The sequence below is a fragment of the Carettochelys insculpta genome, chromosome 32, assembly GCF_033958435.1.
Source record: "Carettochelys insculpta isolate YL-2023 chromosome 32, ASM3395843v1, whole genome shotgun sequence".
NCBI lineage: Eukaryota > Metazoa > Chordata > Testudines > Carettochelyidae > Carettochelys > Carettochelys insculpta.
The window spans coordinates 4,121,836-4,145,543 of NC_134168.1; the positions used below are offsets into that span (position 1 = coordinate 4,121,836).

The window sequence follows — 23,708 nt, forward strand, 5'->3', positions numbered from 1 at the left end:
GGACTGTTTACCAAGCCCTTCTCCTTTTCCTCTCCAAAAACTAAAATTAAGGGCAGCCTCCAGCTCACCAAATGGAAGCCCATGTGTTCTGCCTAAAGGTTTCTTCTGGACATACTAACACAACTCTTGAAAATTACCCTGGCCACTTGTACCCCAAAGATAACCCTCACCCCTTTCTCTTTGCCTTCCAGCTGGTCCTGATCTCACAACCATGGGTGTCCTCGTGATCCCACCTACCTTTGCAGATATTTACATCCGCAAAGCAGCTACACTGACCTGCCGAGTCATTAACATGGTAGGCACGGAGGGGCTTAATGTGACCTGGAGAAGAAAAGATGGCAAGGAACTCAAGACCACCATCGGTGACCGCAAGGTGCAGAACAATGGACGTTACACTGTGGATGCCACGGCTTCTGTGTGCGCAGACGAGTGGGAGAAAGGAGACTCATATTTATGCAAAGTGTCTCATCCTGACTTCGTCTTCCCCATCGAGAGGAATTTGACCAAACAGCCTGGTAAGTGACCCTCTTCCATACACTTTGTTGTGCCCAGAGATGGTGCTAATTGACATGGGACCAGCTGTAACATAGGGTCTTTAAAAGGTCGACCCGAAGAGGAAAGACTTCTCCATCCTCTTAGGGTTTTAGGCTGAGATTTGCAATGCCACTGAAGGAGTCTAGGCATCTGGCTCCCATTATGAATTACAATCATAGAATCTTAGCACACTAGAACTGGAAAGGACCTCGAGAGGTCATAAACTCTAGTCACTTGCCATCATGACAGGACAAAGCACCATCTTCACCATCTCTGATAGATATTTATCCAACCTGATCCCAAATATCTCCAGAGATGGAGATTCCACAAGCTCCCTAGGAAATTTCTTCCAGTGTTTAACCACCCTGACAGTTAGGAAGTTTTTTCCTAACGTCCAACCTAAACCTCCCTTGCTGCAGTTTGAGCCCATGGTTCCTTGTCCTATCCTCAGAGGCCAAGGAGAACAATTTTTCTCCCTCCTCCTTGTAACCCTTTCTTAGGTAATTGAAAACCACTGTCATGTCCTCTCTCAGTATTATGTTTCGTAAACTAAACAATCCCATTCTTTCAGTCTTCCCTCATAGGTCATAAGTAGGAGTTGGTCATCTAGTTCTTTAGGATGACTTTTGGAAATTCCAACCATAGCCTGTGTCTCTAGCTAATGACTCTCAACACCTTTTCAGACCATGTAAGCCTGAGGAATTCCCATTTCAGGGCAAGGCCCATGATCTGTGCAGCCCTTCACTGCAGAGAAACCCATTTACCTCCAACCCACTGAGGCCAAGGCCAACAACCATGATGTTAATGACCCTTTGTTCCAGTGAGGTCACCTATTCATTGCATTCTCCAACTCTCTCTTTCTGCAGTGGCCAACAGCCGTGCTCCAGCTGTCTACATCTTACCTCCTCCCTCCGAGCAGTTGGCCCTCCATGAAACAGCCACCCTCACCTGCCTGGTGAAGGGCTTCAACCCCCCAGACCTCTTCATCAAGTGGCTGCAAAATGGCGAGGAAGTGAACTCCTCCAAGTATGTCAACACTGAGCCCATCCTGGAGTCCAGTCTACCAAAGCTGTACTTCGCCTACAGCACCTTGAACATCAATGAACAGGACTGGAGCTCTGGTAACACTTACACCTGCTTAGTCGGCCATGAGAAGCTGCCCCTGCAGGTGACCCAGAAGACTGTAGACAAGTTCACCGGTAAACCAACCACGGTCAATGTCTCCCTGGTGATGTCCGATACCGCCACCAGCTGCTACTAACTGTCATGTCCTCCCCGTACTGTCCAATCCCTCCTTGTGCCTCTCACTCCTCCAACTGCTGTTTGGAAGGGGAGAGGTTGCACTCCCCCTCCCCCGGTGTGTGTGAGTGTGTGTACAACAACGGTGTTTCTAGAATGGAGAAGCATTGGCTGCATCTTTTAAAAATTTAGAAATAAAGTCAGTTTTGGGAAAGAAGTGGAAAATATTTAAATCCTTTTTGGGAAGACAAGACCCCGTGATGGGTCCTGAGAGACTGGGGTGGGAATTTCAAGAGCCTGTTGCCCCTGTGAAAGAGGAACGGGGCACTTGTGTTTGCACTGCAATCAGGGTTCTGATGTCCCTTTTCTCATCACTCCCTGCTCCACCTCATACCCTTCTCTCTGCTAGTCTCAGCTTCTCTGCCTTCCTCTCCTACCCCCAAACACAATTAGCTTGAGCTTCAGTTACTCTACTCCCAGTGATTCTCAGTGGCTTTTGAGGTAGTGAGCCAAAATAGCTTTAAATTCCCATTCCCTGCATCCTGCTGGTCTTGGAGCACCCTCGGGGCTGCTGTATCATACACACTGCCTTCCCCATGAGCCCTTGCAAGCAGACCACAGACAAATCTAAGAGCAGTGTCCTCCAGTCAGACTGGATTGGACCAGTACTTCTGAAGAACCCTTTCACCAATTCTTCATCCAGCTGGGAGACCCTTTGCTCAGGAGGTGCTCTGAGTGTTTCCTTCTGCCCACTGTAAGATAACTTTACGGTGCAAAGGGGTGTAACGATGAATCATGTGCCAGCTTTCATGATTATCACACAAGATGACAAGAAATAGTCTCTCACACAATGGCTGGTGCAATTCAGCAACATTCACAGTTCAAAACAGGGGCTGAGGAGTAATATTCAGATCTCACGTACAGTTCCTGGGGCATTTCATGTACTTATGGTCAACTCACAGGGTAATCTTGGCACCTAAAGGTTCTTCTGGATCATGGTTTCTCTTGAATGCATGAGTGCCCCAAAAAAACAAAAGGTCAAGACAATTAAAGATGGTGGAATCTCCATCCCTAGAGATATTTAAGTCCCAGCTTGATAAAGTCCTGGCTGGGATGATATAGTTAAGGTTGATCCTGCTTTCGATACAGGGTACACTAGATAACCTCCGAAAGCCCCTTCCATCCCTAGGATTCTATGGTGCAATAAAATACATAAACACCGTGATACTGAATATATCACAATAATCTTCTGTGCCTGGTGGGATCGCTCTTTGAAGTGTTTCACCAATGTGTACAAATGCCCACACAATTCACTGTCCTAATGGGCTAGCTGGACCATTGGTCAGACCCAATATTGGTCATTCTCACATAACAATCAGCATCTGCAAATCTGTGCCTGGTAGACCTTCCCCTTCAGATTGCTTTGTAAAGACTTCACAAATAGTGGCAATGAGTCTATACTTTGGGGGATTGTCTGTCTTCACAATGAACCCTATGGGACCATTGCCAATAACCACCAATCATTTTATTCATCACTGAAAAACAACATGATTTGTGTCTTCTATCATGTCGTGACTCCAGAGAATTACACTAGCTTTTCCAGCTGAGTGTTCTGTCTGCTTTAGTAATCTGGGACCTCAGTCTATTTCTTAATAGCACAGGAGTACATATCATCAATAAAATAGACAAACACTCTCAAATATGGTCCGATCAGTCACCAGATTAGGGGAAGAAATACTGTCTTCATGCTAAGTAACAACCTCACCCAATGGGGACAACTGTACGAGAAAGAACCGAGGGAAGGCTTTGGAAATACGGCCTACGATATTCTTATTAATCTTAAAACAAAAGATTAATTAGCAAAGGAGAAAATAGCAGGTGCTAACGAAAAGCATATGGAATCCTCAGGCTCTCAGGGACTGGTTGTGATCCTACCCCATTTCAGGGGGGCTAGCTAGTTCAGGAATGTCAGAGAATGCCGTACAAAGCATTTTCCTTTAGTGGGCACCGGTTGTGACCCTGAGGGCAGGAAGCTGGCTGGGTTAGGGGTGCTGGAAATGAGATATGAGGCCTTTGCCCTTTCATGGGCACCAGCATTAATCTAGACACACGCTTGCTAGATCCAGAGGATTGAAGTTTGAGCTATGGCATCTTTTTCCCCCAGGGCACTGGTTCCTCCCTGGATGAGTAAGGACCCAAAATGTTTCCTGTTATGTAGTGAGTGTTGGACCAGTTCTTAGCACAGTAGGCACCATCATCCCTTTGTGTAAGAGCTGAGCTAAGTGGCCAGTGGGGTCTATATGGAGCCAGATTCTGCAATATGTTGGTGGATAGGTAGGTAGATACACTCTAGAGAGGGAAGGATAGGTAAAAATGTTATCACGGAAGGAAGGAAGGAAGGAAGGAAGGAAGATGATGTAATGGGGAAGGAAGGGAGGGAGGGAGGGAGGGAGGAAGGAAGATGATGTAATGGGGGAAGGAAGGATGGAAGGAAACCTAAATTTACAGGATCATGGGTACTGAAGGCCTTACCCAGGAAGGGAGTTCTGTCTGTTGGAGGCCAAGAATTCTTGTTGGGCACCCTAACTGCCTATTTACTGTCAATACCAAAGTTAAAAGTAGGGATGACTAGGGGGAAAATGGCCTTAGATGGAAATTTAGGGCTTCCGGTTAAATGACATTTTTCACCGTTTCTGCTTTACATGGCAAACTTTGATTTTTGGGAACATGGGGGTGAAATAGAAAAACTAAATCCAAACTATTTCAACTCTGAAACGCCTCTTCGGTTTCACACGGGAGGTGTAAATTGGATGCTTCCATTCTCCTCTCTGGGTCAAGCTCCCTAGCTGGGTTTCATGTCCCACGTGGCATTGCAGGCATGCCTCTCCCATGATTCACTGCCTCTCCTCGTAAGAAGCCAATACTGTGGTGCACCATGAGAAACATGGTCTGACCAAGCAGCCTGGGCTTTAGAAAAGGAAGGTTGAATAGGGCTACTGGACTACAACTCCCATCCAGCATCGGGGTACCATTTCAGAATTTGAAATTTTTCCAGTTTTGGATGAAACATTTCAGTTTTCAATCCAAAATGTTTCCATTTAAAAGAATCTGACAAGCTCAAATGAAAAGTGCCAGGAACCCAACAGCATCTCTCACAGGTGAAAATCCAACTTATTTGGAAAACTCACTTTACAATAAAGCTCCATTCTCTGACCTCAACATAGAGCTCAGCAGACTCTTTTCAAAACAAGTCTTGACTCAAATCTACCCTTGTCAGACACTTCATTACATCTGGGTTATAACTCATGTTCACACAAGTCCCGTCTTTGGTTCAAAACATAAAACCAGACTTTCACTGTGCGGGGTCATTGAAGATCCCACTGTTATTGCCCACACACCCAAGAGAGTCAAAGAAGCTTCTGTTGGGAATCATCAAAACTTCATATATTTTCATCATTGCTTTTCATGGATCTCATTTCATGATTAAAAACTTCCATGACTTGGTCCTCTAAAGTCACCATCCACTACCACCAGCGACCACTCCCCTCTGTCATTCATTCTCCCACACGTTCCCTTTGCAGTACTATCATGCATCCTACAAAATAGACATATTGGCTGGAATCATGATCATGAAGGTGAACGGATGAGCCAACACAATTACTATGAAACGTTTGAATCCTTCTTCATAGTCCCTCAGAATAGGACTTGAAAGTTGCACAAGCCGATCAGCACAAACATTATCACCCTTTTTCAGTTTGCAACTATGGGACACCCAGACGCATGCCTGAGCAATCTGTAGGTAGAGAAATATTCATACGTAGCATTCTGTGGTCAGTGGAAAACATGCCTACAGACGTGTAGGTCCACCAACATCCTCTTCTCTCTCCTTTCCACCCTTCAACGATTCAATTATTTATTTTTTCCGGAATAATTTAGCCGAAGATTTCCAAAGAAACCAGAGGGTCTTGGATGTCCAATTCAGGCTAGGCCTACGCTGCCCTCAGAAGATCAGCCACTTAGAACTGATCTTCCAGGGCACTATTTTGTGCATATGCAAAACGGCATGTTCTGGGATCAACGTTGACCCCAGAACTCCTTGTGACCTGTAAGGATTAAGGAATGTTGACAGGAGGAGAGCTCCCATCGACTTTCTGCCAAGAGGACAGGGACAAATGTTGACAGCTGCAAAATTGAGTTTAGGCATGCAATTAACATATCTAAAGTCACATTAGAAGTCTTCCACATTCAAAGTCAGTGTAGTCATAGCATAAGATTCCCAGTAAGTTGGAATCCCAATCTCTCGGGTTGTTTTGAAAACCCAGTCTTAAGTATCTATGTCTGTCACTGTACACACCTTCTCCTGTCTGTCTCTCTTGTTCCCCAACTCCAATTCCTCACTCATGAATGCAGTACAAACAAAACCCTCTGCCTCTTCAAATATTGGCCATCGAAGGCATTTCAGAAACCATCTCTTAAAAGCATGGAAAGAGATTTTCAAAAGACCCTGAGCAAAGTAGGAAATCACTGGCATAGCCTCCCTCTTCAGCCTTGGGACTGGCTTTTCAGGAATTGGGTGGCTTCACTGAATTAGACTGACCTCCCAACTTCTATGGAATCCATTTGGGAGTTACCCAAATGGAGTCAAGGGGCCAGGTCCCCAGCTGGTGTTAACTGGTTGTGTCTCCACTTCCTATAGAGGAGCAACACCTTTTTACAGCAACTGGGGGCCCAACTCTGCATCTTTCTTGGGGAGAGGAAAGCCCTCTGTTAACATGGCTGAAAACTTGATCTGTAAGAGAATGGAAATGGTAACAATGGCTTTAATTCCATGTTTCCACCATAGTCTTGCTTTCAAGCACCCAGTTCGAGATGAATAAATTAGTGGCACAAGTCCTTCACATACCTGAGATGGTTTTTTGAAAAGCTCACCCCTGTAAGCTAAAACCCCTGGCTCTCTCTGGCTTGACTTCCATGCTACTCACACCGCTAGCTTGCCTAGTGGAAACTCTGCCTCATCCAATCCCCCTCCCAACATGCTCCCCATACCAGTATTCAAAGATTCCTCCCAACGGTGCCAACCAATGGGTCCTGATGCTGTGTATGTGTGTGTTGTCCAAAGTGTATCTAGATGGGTTCGTGGATGCCGAAGAGGAAGACTTCAACAACATCTGGGCGACGGCTTCCACTTTTATCATCCTCTTCCTCCTAAGTCTTTTCTACAGCACCACCGTCACGCTGATCAAGGTAAGGAGGGGACATGTTGCCTCAGGCTAGGGGAGGAGAAGAGAATCTAATGTACCCTGGGGAATGTACTCAGAAACTAGGGTTGGAACCTAAGAGTGTTAGACCCCTAATTATTGTTTTTTTAATGGGATTCAGGCACCAAACTCCCAGCCTGGTAGATGCACTGGGTAGGCCACTCGGACCCAAATGAAATCAGTGCATTAGATAGGAGGCTGGTTGCAATGGGTGAAGCATCCAGCAGGTAGGCAAAGCAAATAAATAGGTCCCAAATTCTAGCCTCTGTGACAATGACCTTATTTAAACCCTTGTAGACTCATTGTGGTAGGCACAGCATGCTCCTTGTCCCAAAGACCAGGCCATCTTATTAGAGAAGGAAGAGTCATTTCCCCCAATTTACAGGTGGAGAGCTGAGCAAAGAAATGAGTTCCTCAGAGTCTCGCCGAGAGTCCTTAGCATGGATAGGACTCCTGAATCCAACCCAGTGTCCTTAACTTGGGACCAGTGGACATCTCTGCTCAGCACCATCAAAGTCAAACTCTAGGTGCATCAGCAAGTAACTGTGGGCTGAACGGAAGCCTTGGAGAGACAGCAGTCGTTGATTAGTTTGGGCCAAGACTGGGACTTCAATGGAGGCTAAAGTCACTGGAATTAAAAACTGGCCTTTAAATTGGCATCTGTTGCTAGGTACAACCCCAGGCCAGCAAATAGTGTGAAGAGATGACACTTGTGCCAGCAACCAACCACAATGTTCATCTCATCAGTTGTATCAAAGCCATAAAGGAGGTTCCTGGCATCGATACAAACAGCCTCTGTCATTCACAGAGCCTCCATACTGACCTCTAAGAGTAAGTGGCTGACTTAATCCCAGACGAATGTGGTTTAATATCCTCCTAAAATTACATGACCAGCACTGACTGTAGCTCTGCATATTTTTGTCATCCATTTAAATATCCAGACAAGCCTAACATTTATGAAGGGCTTAGATACCACAGCTGGCCTGGGAGGACTTCATGGCATAGCGGCTTGGGACCAGATTTTTAAATGTATTTTGGGTTTAAATATCTTGCCTTTGGTTATTGAGCTAAACTCCAAGAATCCCTGGGTCTATTCTGATCATAGGCAAGTCATGTCCTATGGCTACTACTGTTTCTTTACTACCCGGATGTGTCTTCTGTTTTACACTGTAAGCTGTTTAGGGCAGACAGTTCTTATTATACATTAGAACAGTGTCCAACATAGTGAGGTCTTCTAATGCTACAGTAACAGAAATAATTAGTAATCATAATACAGGTGGCATACGAATTGATATATCAGCCATCCAGGCAACGAATGGGATGTTAGATCGCTAGAGGTTAGGAAAGGTGCCAAAGCAGAGTCCCTTTGTCCAACAACTCAGAAAGAAAGTTTAAGTCCTGCCTGATGTGAAAATTCAGGAGTTTGTGCAAGGTGGAAATCCGGAGGCCGAGATGAAAAACTGGCCTCAAAAGTTTCTCCTGAAATGTTCAAATCTGCCTATGGGCACTTGGGCTTGGAAATGTGTATCCAGAGCTCTTTCCCCCTTTAAAAAAAGAGTTGTCATCTTCTTCTTACTAGTATATTAGGCCCAGATCCTGGACCTCTTTACTCAAGCTGAGTAAAGGTGACCTGATAGTTCAATTTTATTGGGACAGTCCCAGTACGGAAGGCCCTTTCTTTTACAGCAGCCCATTACCCTTCATCCTGTCCCTAATTTTCACACTTTCTCTCTGGTCACTCTAGAGCGAGTGGTATAAGAACCCATACAGAATAGCATAGAATACAATAGAAGAGATCGGCACTACAATAAGATTATGGAGATGGCAACAAAAATGAGACATTACTCAACAATGAGTAGGTCAGTAGACTCTGGACCTCAATGAACAAGACCCGTGTCCTTCATAATGGTACTTTTCCCATTTCAGGTCAAATAAACACAACGATGCAACGTCAAACCTTCCAAAGAAGCCCCCAAAGAAAGGTTTTCCTGCACAACTTCTCCACTCTGTCACCTGCATGACTGCTGTGTTCATCTGCTATGGAGTGTTCCCAAGGATCGGTTGAATGTATCTGGACTTTCTGTCTATTGTTTATGCTCATTCATCTCCATTTTTGGTACACATTAAGCCAGGGGGGTTTGTTTTGTTTTATTTTTGTCCTGGTAATCTCTGCTTTATGCAAAATGTAATCTGTACTGGTATAAGAATTTGCACGTGAATAGATATATGGAATCTAATTGCACAGATTGTCTTTTCCACAGATGTTTGTATTTCTCACCCTGTACATATTTTCCATGTTGAAATAAAGAGATTTATTATGTGAACATGTCATATGGATCCTTCCTGTCACTTGGGACTCACAATTACATGTAGACAGTTCACAGTCACAAAAATTGTTTCTCTTGATGTTATGACTTCCAGAGTTTAAGGCCAGAATGGATAAGTAGACTATTTATCTGACCTCTTACATAACGCAGCCCAGAGAACTTCAGTGCCATCAGGGTCTATCTTCCAGGGTTTGATTTTGCAAGTCAAGTGGGGACGTGCAAGACTGGGTTATCATGGCTCAATGGTCAACCCCTGTACTTCTTGTTGTTATCGTGAGGAGTAAGGGAGAACAGCCAGATAAGTCGATCCTAGATAAGTCAATTCCAGTTATGCAATTGTCGTAGCTGGGATTGTGTATCTTGGATTGACTTTCAGTGTAGTGTAGACCTGGGCTAAGTGAAAATGAATTCATCAACTCTCTTGAGAAGTGTTTCAAATGATTAATTCCTCTTGCTGATTACAAGTTGCCTTTTATTGCTCTCTTGAATTTTTGCCACCTTGGATTCTTGATGTATCTTTGTCTGCTAAATTAAAGAGGCCTGTACTAGCTGAGATCCTCACCCAGTGCAGGTCCTTATAGACTGAGATCAAGTTGCTTCTGATCTTTCTCTAGGTGTATGTCTACACGTACGTCAGAGAGCGATCTTCTGGAGTTTGATTTAGTATGCCTGTTAAGAACATGCTAAATTGAACATTCAGGCTATTCTGGTTGACTCCAGTACTCTTCACAGTCATGAAGAGTAAGGGAAGTCAACAGGAGAGTTTCTCCCACTGGACTCCCACTGTGGAGATGGTAGAGAAATATGACCTGAAGTACGTCGACTCCCATTATACTATTCATGTAGCTGGAGTTGCTTCATTTAGTTTGATATTTCCCCCAAGTGCAGATCAAACCTACGGGTCATCTAATTGGACTAATCTCTCTAAGGCTTGGTCTACACCACGGTAAGTCACCTGCAGATGCACAATTCTAGCTATGGCAATTGTGTAGCTAGAATCAACTTACCTGAAATTGACTTACCTGGCCATCCTCGTTAAGGAAGGTCGACTGGAGAGTTTCTCACAATGACCTCCCTTACTCATTGTGATAGCACAGAATGCAGGGTTGATTCTGATCCGATAGGTCAATTTCATGCATCTCCACCAACACACTAAATCAAATCCTGGAAGACGGACCCTGAGCAGGTTGATCTTCTGTGTAATGTAGCCTAAGTCCATCTGCATAAGGAATTTTTTCCAGACCATAAGCCAGCACTGAGAAGTTTGGGTCTTGATCTCAGTTCAGTCCTCTAGGCATAAAGATAATATTAAGAGAGAGGTGAAAAGCAGACAAAGTGTTGGTGAATACATGTAGAACCACATTAAACAAGCAAATAAAAAATTACGATAAAATGAGAAGAAATTACACCTTTGAAAGTACTTCAGTGATCTGCAATTGCGGTTTCAAATACAGTGTGTTGGGCTGACATTGCAGGAGGCCTTGGTAGTCTACCCTATCTTGATTTCATAGCTGAGGCTAATGCCATAATTCCTTAATCTGGTCTGATGGACATTAAACAAGGTGCAGGGTTTGGTATGATGAGAAATCAGGCTGCTTAGCACCATGAAACACACCATGAAGTCCTTTAAAATCTTTAATTGCAAATACAGAGAAGAAGAAAACCTTGTAAATTGTGTGCAATGTAAAAGTTTTTATGTTAATAGCATTATGGTTTCCCTTTCCCTTGACTGGCACAGAGGGATATTTAGGAGGAAAAAAGCCCTTATATGATGGCCTCTTATATGGTACCAAAGGTAGTAACAACTGTCCTTTAGGGGAAAAGAGAAGTTAGTTGACATGGTTTGGAGCAGTCGCTGTTCTTTGTAAAGTCTGATCCTGTTTCCTAGAAGACAAAGCCAACTGGAAAGACCAGCAAAGACAACCAACACAGCTTCCATTTCTGGTGTGGGCTTTCACTTGCAGCTTCACTCCTGGCACAGTCCAGACCACGGCACATGGTCTTACTAGCCATGCTGAGATGCGGCAACCTCATACCAGCATTGGAGTGCGTTGCTTTTGTCTGTCCTTTTCTGGTCAAATAAACCAGACTGTCATGAGAAAGAGAGAGAGAGAAAGAGGAAGGAGGAGGAGGAGGAGGAGGAGGAAAGAACATATTGGCCATTTCTACACAGGCCTCTTCCTTCTGAAGTGGGCATGCTAATGCACGAAGCAAAAGATGCTAATGAGGTACAGATGCAAATTCCCTGCACCTCATTAGCATAATGTCACATGATTTGGAGTCCAGACCATTCTTCCGGACTCCGAAACACCTTGTAGAAGTGCTGCCCCCAATGGGGCTTCCGGAAGGACGTGCTTCTTCTGGAGGCGTCTTCTGGAGGCCCCAGGGGCTGCGCTTCTACACAGCATTTTGGAGTCTGGAAGAAGAGTCTTCTGGACTCCAAATCACTTGCATTACGCTAATGAGGTGTGGGGAATTTGCATCTGCGCCTTATTAGGATCTTTCGCTCCGTGTATTAGCGTGCCACGTCCGAAGGAAGTGGCCTGTGTAGAAACAACCATTATGAAGGAGAGGGAAAACAAATTCTCACATCCAAGGCAGTGTCAGAACTCAACTAGACCTGGTGGTAGTGGTGGTATTGGCTCGGTCTCTCTCTGTACCAATCTGGACAGAAGCTCTTTCCGGATGAGGATGAAGGCGATTCAGAGCCCCCAGGAGATAGTGGGGTTGCAGCTGTGATGATGAATCTCATTGTTGTAGCCAATTTTCCTCCACACACTCTTTCTTTAGGGACTCCAAAAGGGAGTGACTAGAATAAAAGTGCAGGTCTTCATTACATCATCTGCCAGTTAGGCCTAATTTCTGACACACCTTATGTGCTTCAATGATTTTTTTCTTTGGTGTTCTTGTTTGCCAGGCCTGCTCTTCCCACAGTCTTGAGTTACATCATTTCATCTTTTTGCTTGGACTAATTCAGTCCAGCTCCATGACCTTTTCTCATTAACATTTGCTGTTGCAGGTCATTGTGACCTGTTACGAAGATGTGCTCACTTTTTTACTGTCACGTTCACAATTACCATAACTTTGTAGGCCCAGTTATTCCAACAATAACACGCCCAAGAGAAATGTGTGGGTGTTTCTCCACCAGTTTTCTTGTTTCTCAAATAATTTCTCCCTGAAGAGATCTTTGGATCTCCTGAGTAAAGATGCCATGAGGACAACCTTCCCACTCTGTTTTCCTCTGGATTTGAGAAGTACAAAGGCAGCTATGAAATGGTTTTTCAGAACCTCTTAGCAGTTCTTGGCTTGGTTTCAAGGGGAATAGTTCTTTTATTGTTATTTTTCCATAACAATTCACCCGGGAGGTGAATAACATTCAACCAATGGAAGCAAGAAAGACTGAGGTGCAGTGAGCTGCTGTCTTCTGACTAACGGGCTCACCCATTGGCCAATAAATCTGGCTGCCGGTTCAACTTTGCCCAATAGCAAGAAAATGGAGACTGCTATATTTACCACCTGGGTGTGCCAGTGAGGCAGGCGAATTAAGAGAGAGGGGTGTGCCATTACAAATCTGCCTTTGCAAGGTGAGACCGCCGCTTTGGTGCAACTGGACAGAGTCACCTCCCTCAGCAGAGATTAACTTGTGTTTGGATTCCACCAGGTAAGACAGCATTCCCCCTACTTCAGTGGGGCATATGAGGGGATAGAGATATTGAGGACTGTGAGATGCCCAGTTCAATGGTTATGGCTTCCAGAGAAGTACTCAAAGTGAGTCATGATGTGGCACAACAAGAAAACTTAGTCAGGAACAAATAAGTACGGTGACTATCTAGGCAATTTCCAGGTGTTGGCTTTGGTTCAAGAAATGTCTGAGGTTTGGGGAAGTGGATGTACCAGAATAAGTATGCACCAGTGTAAGCAGTTGGTGTACCAAATTTCCCGGAGAGGGCAGGTGAACTACCAACTCCTATTACTTCAAAGGAAACCAAAGAGCAGACTCCCTGTAAATTAGCACAGCTCCATTGACAATTTCTACCTGCGCATCCACCTCAGGACATGCGAATCCCTTGAACAGCTTAGCAAACCTCAGCCCAAGTTCACCCTGCTTCAACTTGTCATTGACCCACATGAACAATTACTCCCAGACCTCTTCCAAACATCAAAGGTGTTTGCAATGAGAAGTCTGGGGAGAAGCCTTTGGAAGGGAGGGTGATGTGATATTTTGAATGTGTTTACGGAGCGCCCAGAAACAAGAAAGAATGTTGTATCGAGGTGAGACAGGGAGACAGAGGAGGTGTATAGCTCTAGATTCTCTTCCCTCTAGTCATGTGTTCTTTCCTTTGACATTTCCTGAAAGATTGTCTTCATTATATGAACATCTTCTCCTCATCACAGCTCCTGTGACGGTGGGGAGAAGTAACTGGGTGCTTCCTTGAACCACAAGTGGTGGTGAAAGGTCCACCGCCACTTGGCATCTACAGAACTCATCGATCTGTGAACTGGAATGGCACAAGAAGGGAACGCAATGAGGGACATGTCCCCCAGCCATTCCAGCCCCAAGCCCCTCACTTCCGCTCAAGCTATAGCAATTAGAAAAAGGCCCCGAAGCCAACTTTAAAGACTCATGTCATGGAGTGTCCACTGCAATCCAGAAATAAGGACTGCAGCCTCAAAAATGCTGTCCAGCTGAGGGGACTGCCAGGAACTGACTATTTCAAGCTAAGCGAATTCCCCCTGGACCTGTAAGTGTCTCAGAGAGGTGGGTTGAAGGGCTGAGATGCCAAAAGGTTGTGTTGAAAAATCAGCTTCCACGGATGGGCAGGAATCAGAGGAGAAAGTGCGCCGGTTGACTTAGCTCACCTATCTATCTTGTGGAGGGCTCTTCAATAGCTTTAAAAATGGCATTACTGTCAAACAAGGGAAGGGATGCAGGGAAGTGTCTTCATGACCAGCTGAACTGCGGACTCCCTCTGCCCCCCTGGGGAGCCATGTCAACTCTCCATGCTTCAGTTTCCCCGACTGTTCACACTTCACACTGGAGAGCTGGGCTCACATTCTGAGCTGCGTGGAGAATATTTCAGCCTGATAAAGAGCCAGTCTTCTCCCCAAAACAACAGGCAGTCCTGTGGCACCTTATAGACCAACAGATATTTTGGAGCATGAGCTTTCGTGGGCAAAGCCCCGCTTCGTCAGATGCATGTGTGGCGGGGGGTGGAGGTGTGTTTCAGAGGAAGATTTAAAGAGGGAGTCTCAATAAAGGGGAGGGCCAGACCTGACAAGGTCTATTCAGTCAGGGTGGATGTGGCCCACTATCGGCAGTTAATGTGGAGTTGTGAAGATCAAGAGAGGAGAAATTAAGTTCGTTCATCGGGGGGCTGAGGGAGATGTGACCCATTGTCAGTTGCTATTGTGGAGGTGTGACCATCAAGAGCAGAGAAGCTGCTTTTGTAACCGGCCAGCCACTCCCAGTCACTGTTCAAGCCCTGGCTGATGGAGTCAAATTTGCAAATGAATCGCAGCTCTGAAATTTCTCTTTGCAGTTTATTTTTGAACTTTGTTGTTGTAGGACGGCTACTTTTAGACCTGTTACTGGGTGTCCAGGGAGATGGACGTGTTCTCCTCCAGGGTTTCGTATGTTACCGTGCCTGATGTCTGATTTATGCCCATTTACTCTTTTATGTAGAGACTGTCCAGTTTGGCCAATGTAAATGGCAGTGGGGCATTGCTGGAGCTTGATGGTATATATTATATTAGTAGACATGCAGGTGAAAACACCCTGATGGCGTGGTTGATGTTAGGTCCTGTGATGCTGTCGCTAGTGTAGATACGTGAGCAGAGTTGGCAACGAGGTTTGTTGCAGGAATAAATGGGCATAAATCAGACATCAGGCACGGTAACATACGAAACCCTGGAGGAGAACACGTCCATCTCTCTGGACACCCAGTAACAGGTCTAAAAGTAGCCGTCCTACAACAACAAAGTTCAAAAATAAACTGCAAAGAGAAATTTCAGAGCTGCGATTCATTTGCAAATTTGACTCCATCAGCCAGGGCTTGAACAGTGACTGGGAGTGGCTGGCCGGTTACAAAAGCAGCTTCTCTGCTCTTGATGGTCACACCTCCACAATAGCAACTGACAATGGGTCGCATCCCCCTCAGCCCCCCGATGAACGAACTTAATTTCTCCTCTCTTGATCTTCACAACTCCACATTAACTGCCGAGAGTGGGCCACCTCCACCCTGACTGAATAGAGCTCGTCAGGTCTGGCCCTCCCCTTTACTGAGACTCCCCCTTTAAATCTTCCTCTGAAACACGCCTCCCCCCCACATCTGACAAAGCGGGGCTTTGCCCACGAAAGCTCATGCTCCGACGTAGCTGGTAGCCTGTGCGGTACCCCAGGACTGCTTGCTGGTTTTGAAGATACCGGCTCATTCAGCTGCCTCTGTGACATGACTCTTCTCCCAGGCCTTTGCGCATAACTCCTGCTATTCCATAGGCGAGGCAATGCCAGCCCAGGTCAGAACCCTGTTTCTAGTCGATAGGACACCACTTCACCAAGGAAAGGTAGGGTCAGCAACCCAACTGAACAGTTTGGGAAACTCAGGCAGAGAGAAGTCTGTAACAGGCCCAAGGACTCAGCTGCTGGGAACAGAACCGAGGAATCCTGACTCCTCATCCAGTGAGTAAACCACCATGCAGCCATCAGACCCTAGAAGGAAGTGGATAGACGGATGTCGGCTGAGCGGGTGCACAATTTTCAGATTGTTTACGGGGTTTCTTTCATATTCTCTTTATTTTCCTTCTAGCAAAATCACCAACACAGCCCTCCATCTTCTCTCTGGTTCCCTGCTGCACCCAGACCGGCAATGTAGCCCCAGAATCAGCCTTGGCCTGCCTCGTGACTGGCTATTTACCCCCGGGGCCAAAAATCCAGTGGAATTCTGGCAAAGTGACCGAAAAGATCAGCAACTTCCCAGAGATGTTGACCAGCAGTGGGCTCTACACCCAGAGCAGCATGATTACCATCCCTGACGGTCACCTGCTGGAGAGCACCTACCAGTGCGAAGTGAAGCACTCAGAGACAACCGTGTCCTCGACGTTCCCGCAGAAATGTAAGATGGGTGATGGGGCAGGGGCAAGGGGCAGCAAGGATTAGATTTTTAAAACATCTCACGGCCGTGGGAGCCAGTTAATCTTAATCCACATCCTGTAGGAAAAACCTCACCTGAAAGACAAGGGAAAGATTAACCCAGTTTTGAAACACGCAGCTCCGTGGTGCTTTGCCATGGCAGAGCTCTGACCTGCCCAGCGCACCTCTTTTCAGACTCCAGAGTGAACACCCCGGGCACAGCCCTCTGTGCCACTGGGGGGAGACTTTTCGATCCTGCCTAGCAGATTTAGACACCTTATGCCTGTGGAAACTTGGGGTCCAAATTTCTCAAGGTCCTTGGGAGATCTCAGGCATAGAAGTCGGCTGAAATGACACCTGAGCCTAAGACAGCCTTGCTCTACAGGGGAAGAATGTTGGGTCCCTTCCCTAACCCAAAGTTCTTATAATCTGATGGGTGGGCACATCTCTCAGGGGAGACGGAGCAATGACCCAACACCACTTCAGTCCCAAGTCCAGTAGTGTTCACAACAGGCCCACAGACAGCAATTCTGGGACCCCCAGGAAGCACAATCAATGGGCCCCTGTCCCCAGCCCTCAGATAAAGTCACAAGCCACCCCCAGCCAGGGACACCCCAAGCACCAGCCCTCAGAGGGCCTGCTGGTTGGTCACAACCCCACCTGCCTGGACGTGATTCTCCCACCCTCCTTATCCTTTCTGTCATCCCCAGTTACAGCTCTGCCCCCGGTGTTCCAGTGCCCATCTCAGCCCCTTCCCCCCCACAACCCCAAGCTCACCTTTAGCTCCCCAGTGGGCCAGTGACCCTCCCGCTCGGCTTCTTTCTCCCAGCTGCCCCTACCTAACTCTGCCCCTCTCAGTCTTTTCCCTTGCCAGCCCAGTTCCTCCACCCCCATTGGGCCTCTCCCCGCAGTCCTGTGCATGGCTCTCCCCACAGCTTGGTCCCTCCTTCTCTCTCCAATCTGCTCCCTCCTTTCTCAGCCCAGCTCTCCCCTCCCTGCTCACTCACACAGGTACACCCTCCATCCCCCTCCTGCCCTGCAGATCCATAGATCCCAGCTCCAGGGCTCCCCGCAGTCCTACCCCCCACTACAGCAGTGCTATAGGAAAGAGGCTGAGGCCAGGCTGGGTGATAGCAGCCGAGAGACAGGCAAACTCCAGTTAATTGGGATTAGGGAGTGAAATTCACCCTGCACAAGTCCTAGGCAGTCTTTAAGTGGCACTGGCAGCGCCATGTCCCCGTAAGTCGACCAGCCCTGATACATTTGTCCCCTTTGCCCCCCCGACCCCAGTGAGCTGGGTTCACACACAAAGACTCAAAGCAAAACCAGCTCAACTCATTGCACAGCATTCCAGTCACCGGCGGCCCGTCCAGCATACATGTGGCTGCCTTGTGAACACCCACACCCCCACTAAGTCACCTTCCTTCAATGTTTCTTAGGTCTCATGCCTGGTCCTCATGTGGAGACTTTCTTCTGAGGTGGTCTCCCTAACACTGAGCCAGAAACCTCCCACGAAACTACCATGCCTATTATACTTGCCACCATGCCCCAGAGCAGCAAACATAGGCATTTGAGGGGTCAGGATTTCAACTGATGTAAATCAGCCGACCTCCACTGAAGTCATTGACACTTCATCCATAGTCAGAACCAATCAGTCCTCACCCAGATTGTCTCCCGAAGCCATACTATCCTATACACCACGACAGTCCCCCTTAAGTAGCACTGATTGAGAAAACAAGTTTAAACAAACACAGCTCAAGTTCCAGCTTTGTCTCTTCTGCTAACCAGGGAGAACACACCCCCTGCAGCACAGACAGAAACAATGTGAGGAGGCATTGAACATTTGTCTAAAATGTTTAAGGACTCTGTTCCCACTTGTCTGAATCCCTTGCATGGCTGTGAAAAATCTCAGCCCTGAAGGCTCAAAGAGGTACTCCATGTAAAAATGGTGGTGATTCCATTGTCTCTGGAAGGTGACTGGTGATCCACAGAGTGACACTGGGCTGTGTTTTCCCCTCTCTCTGCTTTCAGTGTGTGGAGAGCGGGAGCCACCCCAGGTTCACCTCGTGTTTCCCTCCTGTGAGGACAACTCCACAGAGAAGCAGCTGGAGATTGTTTGCTTTCTCCTGAACATCAGATCCAGCAGCGTCAATGTGAAATGGCTGACAAATGGAAAGGAGACAAGTCCTCCCACCACAACCTTCTTTGCGAAGGGCCAGGATGGCTCCTTCATGGGCCACAGCCACATGAAAGTCAAGAAGCAGGACTGGGAGAAAGGGGTTGTCTTCACCTGCCAAGTTACCCATCCAGCATGGGGAAATGAGCCTGTTATGCACAACGCCAGCAAGTGCTTGGGTGAGCACCTACGGCCGTGCAGGGCAGGGAGGGGAGAGCGGAGAATTAGTGAGAAACCAGACCTGCCTAAAACCAAATGGGAGGCACCTAGACCAGGAGAGCTCAACCTGTTTGTTGGAATCCCAGAGTGGATCATGACCTTATTATAATTAGGACTGGATATACACTGGTTGGGAACCAGGACTGAAGTAGAACCCTTAGCCCCACTCTCCAGCTTCAGTCCTGGATGATGGGCCTCAGAAGACCAGTCCTGTGACCAAGGATGAATCTCTTGGGCTTCAGAGACTTTGGGTCACTGTCCCAGGGTGATGGGACACTGGCTACCACCACCCAGCTGGGGGCAGGGGAGTTCAGGTACGCTCAGTTTGAGTTCCCACCTCCTGAAGTCGTATAGTAATTTTTTGCTTTGAGAAGGGGGTAGAAGTTTAATGAAATTTGAGAATCCCAGACCTAGAGACCAGAGTGATGGGAGCCAATGAGTGAAATATATTGGTATTGTAGACAGAGGGGGAAATAAAGAGATGTAATACGTAGCTGGGTGAGTGGAATGGATACTGGAAGTGTTATGATGGAGGTGTATAGATTCGATTAGGTTAGATTAGATTAATTAAAACATTTTATGCTTTTTCTACCACCTCACATTATTTACATGGGTCTTGTTGCATTTCTCAGCCTGCCAGAGGAGCTTGCTTGAGCCAACCATCTACTTAACCAAACCCTCCTACGAAGAAGTGATCAAAAATTCTGTTCACGTTACCTGTCTAGTTGTGGGTTATGATTTAGAAACCACCACAGTCACCTGGGAAGTGGATGGGAAAGTCAGCTCCATCGCAAAGGAAGAATCCTCCAAGAAGAATAACAATGGAACCACCAGCCTAGTCAGTTCCCACCCCATAACACTGGCACAATGGGAACAAGGCACCAAATTTACCTGCAAAGTAACCAGGCCCTGTTTGGGAGAATTGACTAAGAGCATAACCATGATCAATAAAGGTGAGTAGCCTTGGCATGGCGGAGGGACGGGCAAACTCCAATTAATTGGGACTAGAGGGTAAAACTCACCCTGAACAAGTCCTAGGCAGTCTTTAAGTTCTAGTAAATGAACCCCACCAATAGCACTTTAGTGGAGCCTAGGGCCTCAGCACAAGGTGTATTTCAGTCCCATTGAATGTTTTTGCCTGTGAATCTCTCATGGGGTAGGGTCACAATTATTTTTATTTGCATGGGATTCCCAGTATTCTGGTCTTATCACTAAATAACAGCGTCTCCTAGAATTTCACTCCATTAGCTCCTGAATCTGGCAATGGGACATTAACGGTGTGTCTACACTAGGAACGAACTTCGAAGTTGACTTCGAAGTTAGGCACTACTTCGAAGTAGCCGCCAGAAAGTCGACACACATTTCCCCTTACTTCCAGGTTAGGGAGCCCAACTTCGAAGTCCTTACTCCATTCCTAGGAAGGGAGCAGTGCCCCACTGTGAAGTCTAACTTCGAAGTAGGATGTGTGTGTGTGTGTGTAGACTTGCAACTTCCAAGTTCTTTTTGTAGTGTAGGCACAGCCTACGCATTTAGTGTCATAGTCACACTCTGATCTGATCTTCTCACCTCAGAAAAAAGCATCAAGTCTCTTGGAGGTGATTTCTGCTGGGGATTTTTAAGAGAGTCCTAAACGGCCAAGTCCTAGTAAAAGCTGTGAAGGGTCCACTTCCCTTGGCCAGCTTCAGACAACCTCAAGGCTTGTTCAATTTTGCTGTGGGTATTTGAAGCAGGGAAGAGGCTCGTGATGGTAGACAGGCTAGACTGAAGACTCGAGGTGAAGAACAGATAGTGTGGTTCAAGATTTGGAGTTCAGGTTCGGGATCCAGGAATAGCTCAAAACCCCATTCCCATCTGCATTACGGCAAAGCCAAACTGAAGGCAGAGAGCTGATGATCTGAAAGGAGATGAAGATGGTGTCCATGGCAAAGATAAAGATCCTGAAGGAGAAAAAGAGCAAGTGCATTAGGCTGTCGGAGCAGACGATGAAGAGGAAGAGGGAGGTCATGGAAGTAGTAAGGAAGGAGACGGTTACCCAGATGAGGGAAGCGAGGAAGGTGATGAAGACAAAGATGATGAAGTTAAGGTGTTGCCATTGAAGGGAGATGGTCTGGAAGTTCACTGCACATTCTGAGGGGAGTTCAGCTGAATTTTTGAGTGAAGGTTCAGGGTCTTAGATTTTCAGCAAAGATGATGCTGAGTGGTTGGGTTTATCTTTTTCCTGGTCTAGCTTCACTCCCATCCTAGACATTTGCTCTCCTTGGCCACCTACAAAGCGATGGCTACTAGATGTAAGTCCATAATTTAGACCTGCAAGTCTTACTCTTGTCTTGCCCCTCCTCCTTTCCATGTAGGGGTCAGTACGAAGGAGCCTTCCGTCACCATCGCAACAGCCTATCACGAAGACAACTCAGGGAACAAAGTCTCCTCGACGCTCATCTGTGAAGCTAGTGGCTTTTACCCCGAAGAGATCAGCATCTCCTGGTTACGGAACAAGTCCCCAGTACTCAAGTCCGGCTACTACAATGGCCCAGTGTCTGGAAGTGGCACTTTCTCCACCTACAGCATCTTGAAAGTTGAGCAAAGTGAAGGAGCAGGAACTTATGCCTGTGTGGTGCGTCACCCAGCCTTGAAAGAGCCCACCAGTGCTGAGCAAGAGGTATCCTTCGGTAAGTGGATTCTCAGAGCGGGTTTTAATTTGGGGATGTCCACATGTTATGTGAGACCATCCAATCAATGACCTGAGCTAGTGGCAGATTCCATGTGATCCATCAGGAGGGAGAAGGGTGGCAATGAAAGATTTCTATCCCCATTATGATAACACCCTTGGTGCAATGAAGAGCAAAAAGATTTCTTGCAACCTGAGCTGGGTAGCGAACCTCATCCAGTGCAGAAGAGTTCGCTGTTCCCCCAGTGCATAATCCAATCTGAAATGTCGCAAGAAAGGGGGATCCCAAGCCCTCCCTGGAGGACAAGAGGCAACGTTCTCCTGGACACTCCTCACCATTTAAGGAAGTGCAGGAAAATGATCTTAAATGCAGGAGTTAATTTTAGGGAGGGAGCAGCAGGGAGTCTTGTGGGGCTGTGATCTGGCCAAGACTTTGGGATGGACACGTTTGCTCTTGGGTGAGTTCATAGACGTGTTTCGTGGCTGGGAGGGCATTCACGGAAAGATTTAATTCCCTCTGAGCCATGGGGGTTTGTAGGTGTTATTTGCTTCACAATGAGACATGGATACTCACGGTGGCAGGTTCCCAATTCTGTGCTTATTGTCCCTTCTGTGTCCTCACATTTCCTTTTGTCATGTTGGCAGCTCGTCCCTGGATCTACAACCCTGAGAGGCCCCGAATTGCAATGTGTTCATAAGGAAGAGGTGGGCAGAGGTGGGGCTGGGATTCGGAAGCCGACTGATAAAGAGAAGCTTAGGAGAGGGAACCCCTCAGTTCCAGGGCTCCACCGTGGGACTTGGGTGTCCATCTGGCATCCCATCTCCAGCAGCATCCATGCTGCAAATTAAACTGATGCGTGACACCAGGCTTATCCTGTACACCTTCCTGTAGAGCAGATTGTCCCTGGCTGCCAGCGTGCTGGTCAACCTTTGTTTTCCCCACCATTCCCAGGCAATTCAACATCTCTCCTTCTCCATCAGCGTGACGTTTGGGTGGGTGACTCATACACTATAGGGGTCCCTGGCAGACAAGGGGGCGAAAGGTAAAGGTTCCTTCTGTCTGTGTAGGAGATCAGGGTTTAGGGAGTACAATTTCCTCCAGTGGTCTGGGTGCATGTGGGGCTCCACAGAGTAGAGGAGGGGAGTCTGGGTGGTGGGTGTGAGCAAGGCCAGCTCATTTGTCTTCTGAACCCCGCCTGCCATCTCTGCAAAATGGGGATAATGACCCTGAGGTTGGGAAGCTCATCGAGCTCATGGATTTCATGGTGGAAGGACCCTGAGCTAAGCACCTGCAACAGTTCTGGCCCCTGCCGTACAGGCTTCTGTCAAGGAGCTGGAGACTCAGATTTGCTCACGGGAGGCAAAGAGGGACATAACCACAAGGGGGCTCAGGAATCCCAGTTCGTGGTTGACTTGGAAAACCAAACCCATTTTTGCTGACACCATAAGTGGTGAAGATCCTGCCCCTCACGTGAAGGAGGACAGTACCCTATTTCCCCCACAGAGATCCTGAGCCCATTATCCCAATAGTCCCAGGGCTTCTCACCCCCGAGAGAGAGAGGCACTGAATTTCCACATGGTGCTTACTGAGCATTCGCTCAGCCCAGCTCTCAACGCTGCCTCCTGCCCCCAACCAGGTAGCAGCGACTGTAATCCACGTCCTGTGGAGGTCTTTCTCCTTCCCCCTTCCCTGGAGGACCTCTATATAGCACAGAACGCCACCATCACTTGTTTGGTGAGTGGCATGAAGATTCCTACTGGACTGGAGGTCTCCTGGAGCCGGGGAAGCAGGGGTCCATTGGACGTGGTCTCCAGGGAGCCAGAGCTGCTGAAAAATGGCACCTATACCGCAACCAGCCTCCTGCGGGGATGTATGGAGGAGTGGAAGGCAGGGGAGAATTTCAGCTGCACCGTGAAACACCCAGACATCCCGTCCGTCATTGTCAAGACAATCCGGAAAAGTCCCGGTAAGAGCTCAGCATTCCCCCAGCAGGCAGATCCAATCTGGCCCCAGTTAGGGGGGAACTGACAGACTCAGAGTGAGGTGACTGTGACATGGGACCTTGTGTCTCTCGGGCTGCTAGCTCTGATCCAGCTCCCATTTGGTGGGACCGGGAGTTACCCGTTTGTGGGAGGGATGAAACATGAGCATTTATGAGAA

At 47.2% G+C, this 23,708-nt stretch overlaps 1 protein-coding gene across 1 annotated transcript in view; it reads left to right on the plus strand.

Moving 5' to 3' along the window:
* LOC142004584 (uncharacterized) overlaps positions 1–23,708 on the plus strand; it is a 121,936-nt gene that overhangs the window by 97,378 nt on the left and 850 nt on the right. Inside the window, exons 6-14 of the mRNA XM_074982208.1 lie at positions 192–515; positions 1,401–1,733; positions 6,893–7,017; positions 7,329–7,338; positions 16,165–16,470; positions 18,519–18,842; positions 19,515–19,835; positions 21,234–21,548; positions 23,185–23,514. Coding sequence (XP_074838309.1) covers positions 192–515; positions 1,401–1,733; positions 6,893–7,017; positions 7,329–7,338; positions 16,165–16,470; positions 18,519–18,842; positions 19,515–19,835; positions 21,234–21,548; positions 23,185–23,514 — 2,388 coding nt within the window. The remainder of the gene's footprint in view (positions 1–191; positions 516–1,400; positions 1,734–6,892; positions 7,018–7,328; positions 7,339–16,164; positions 16,471–18,518; positions 18,843–19,514; positions 19,836–21,233; positions 21,549–23,184; positions 23,515–23,708) is intronic.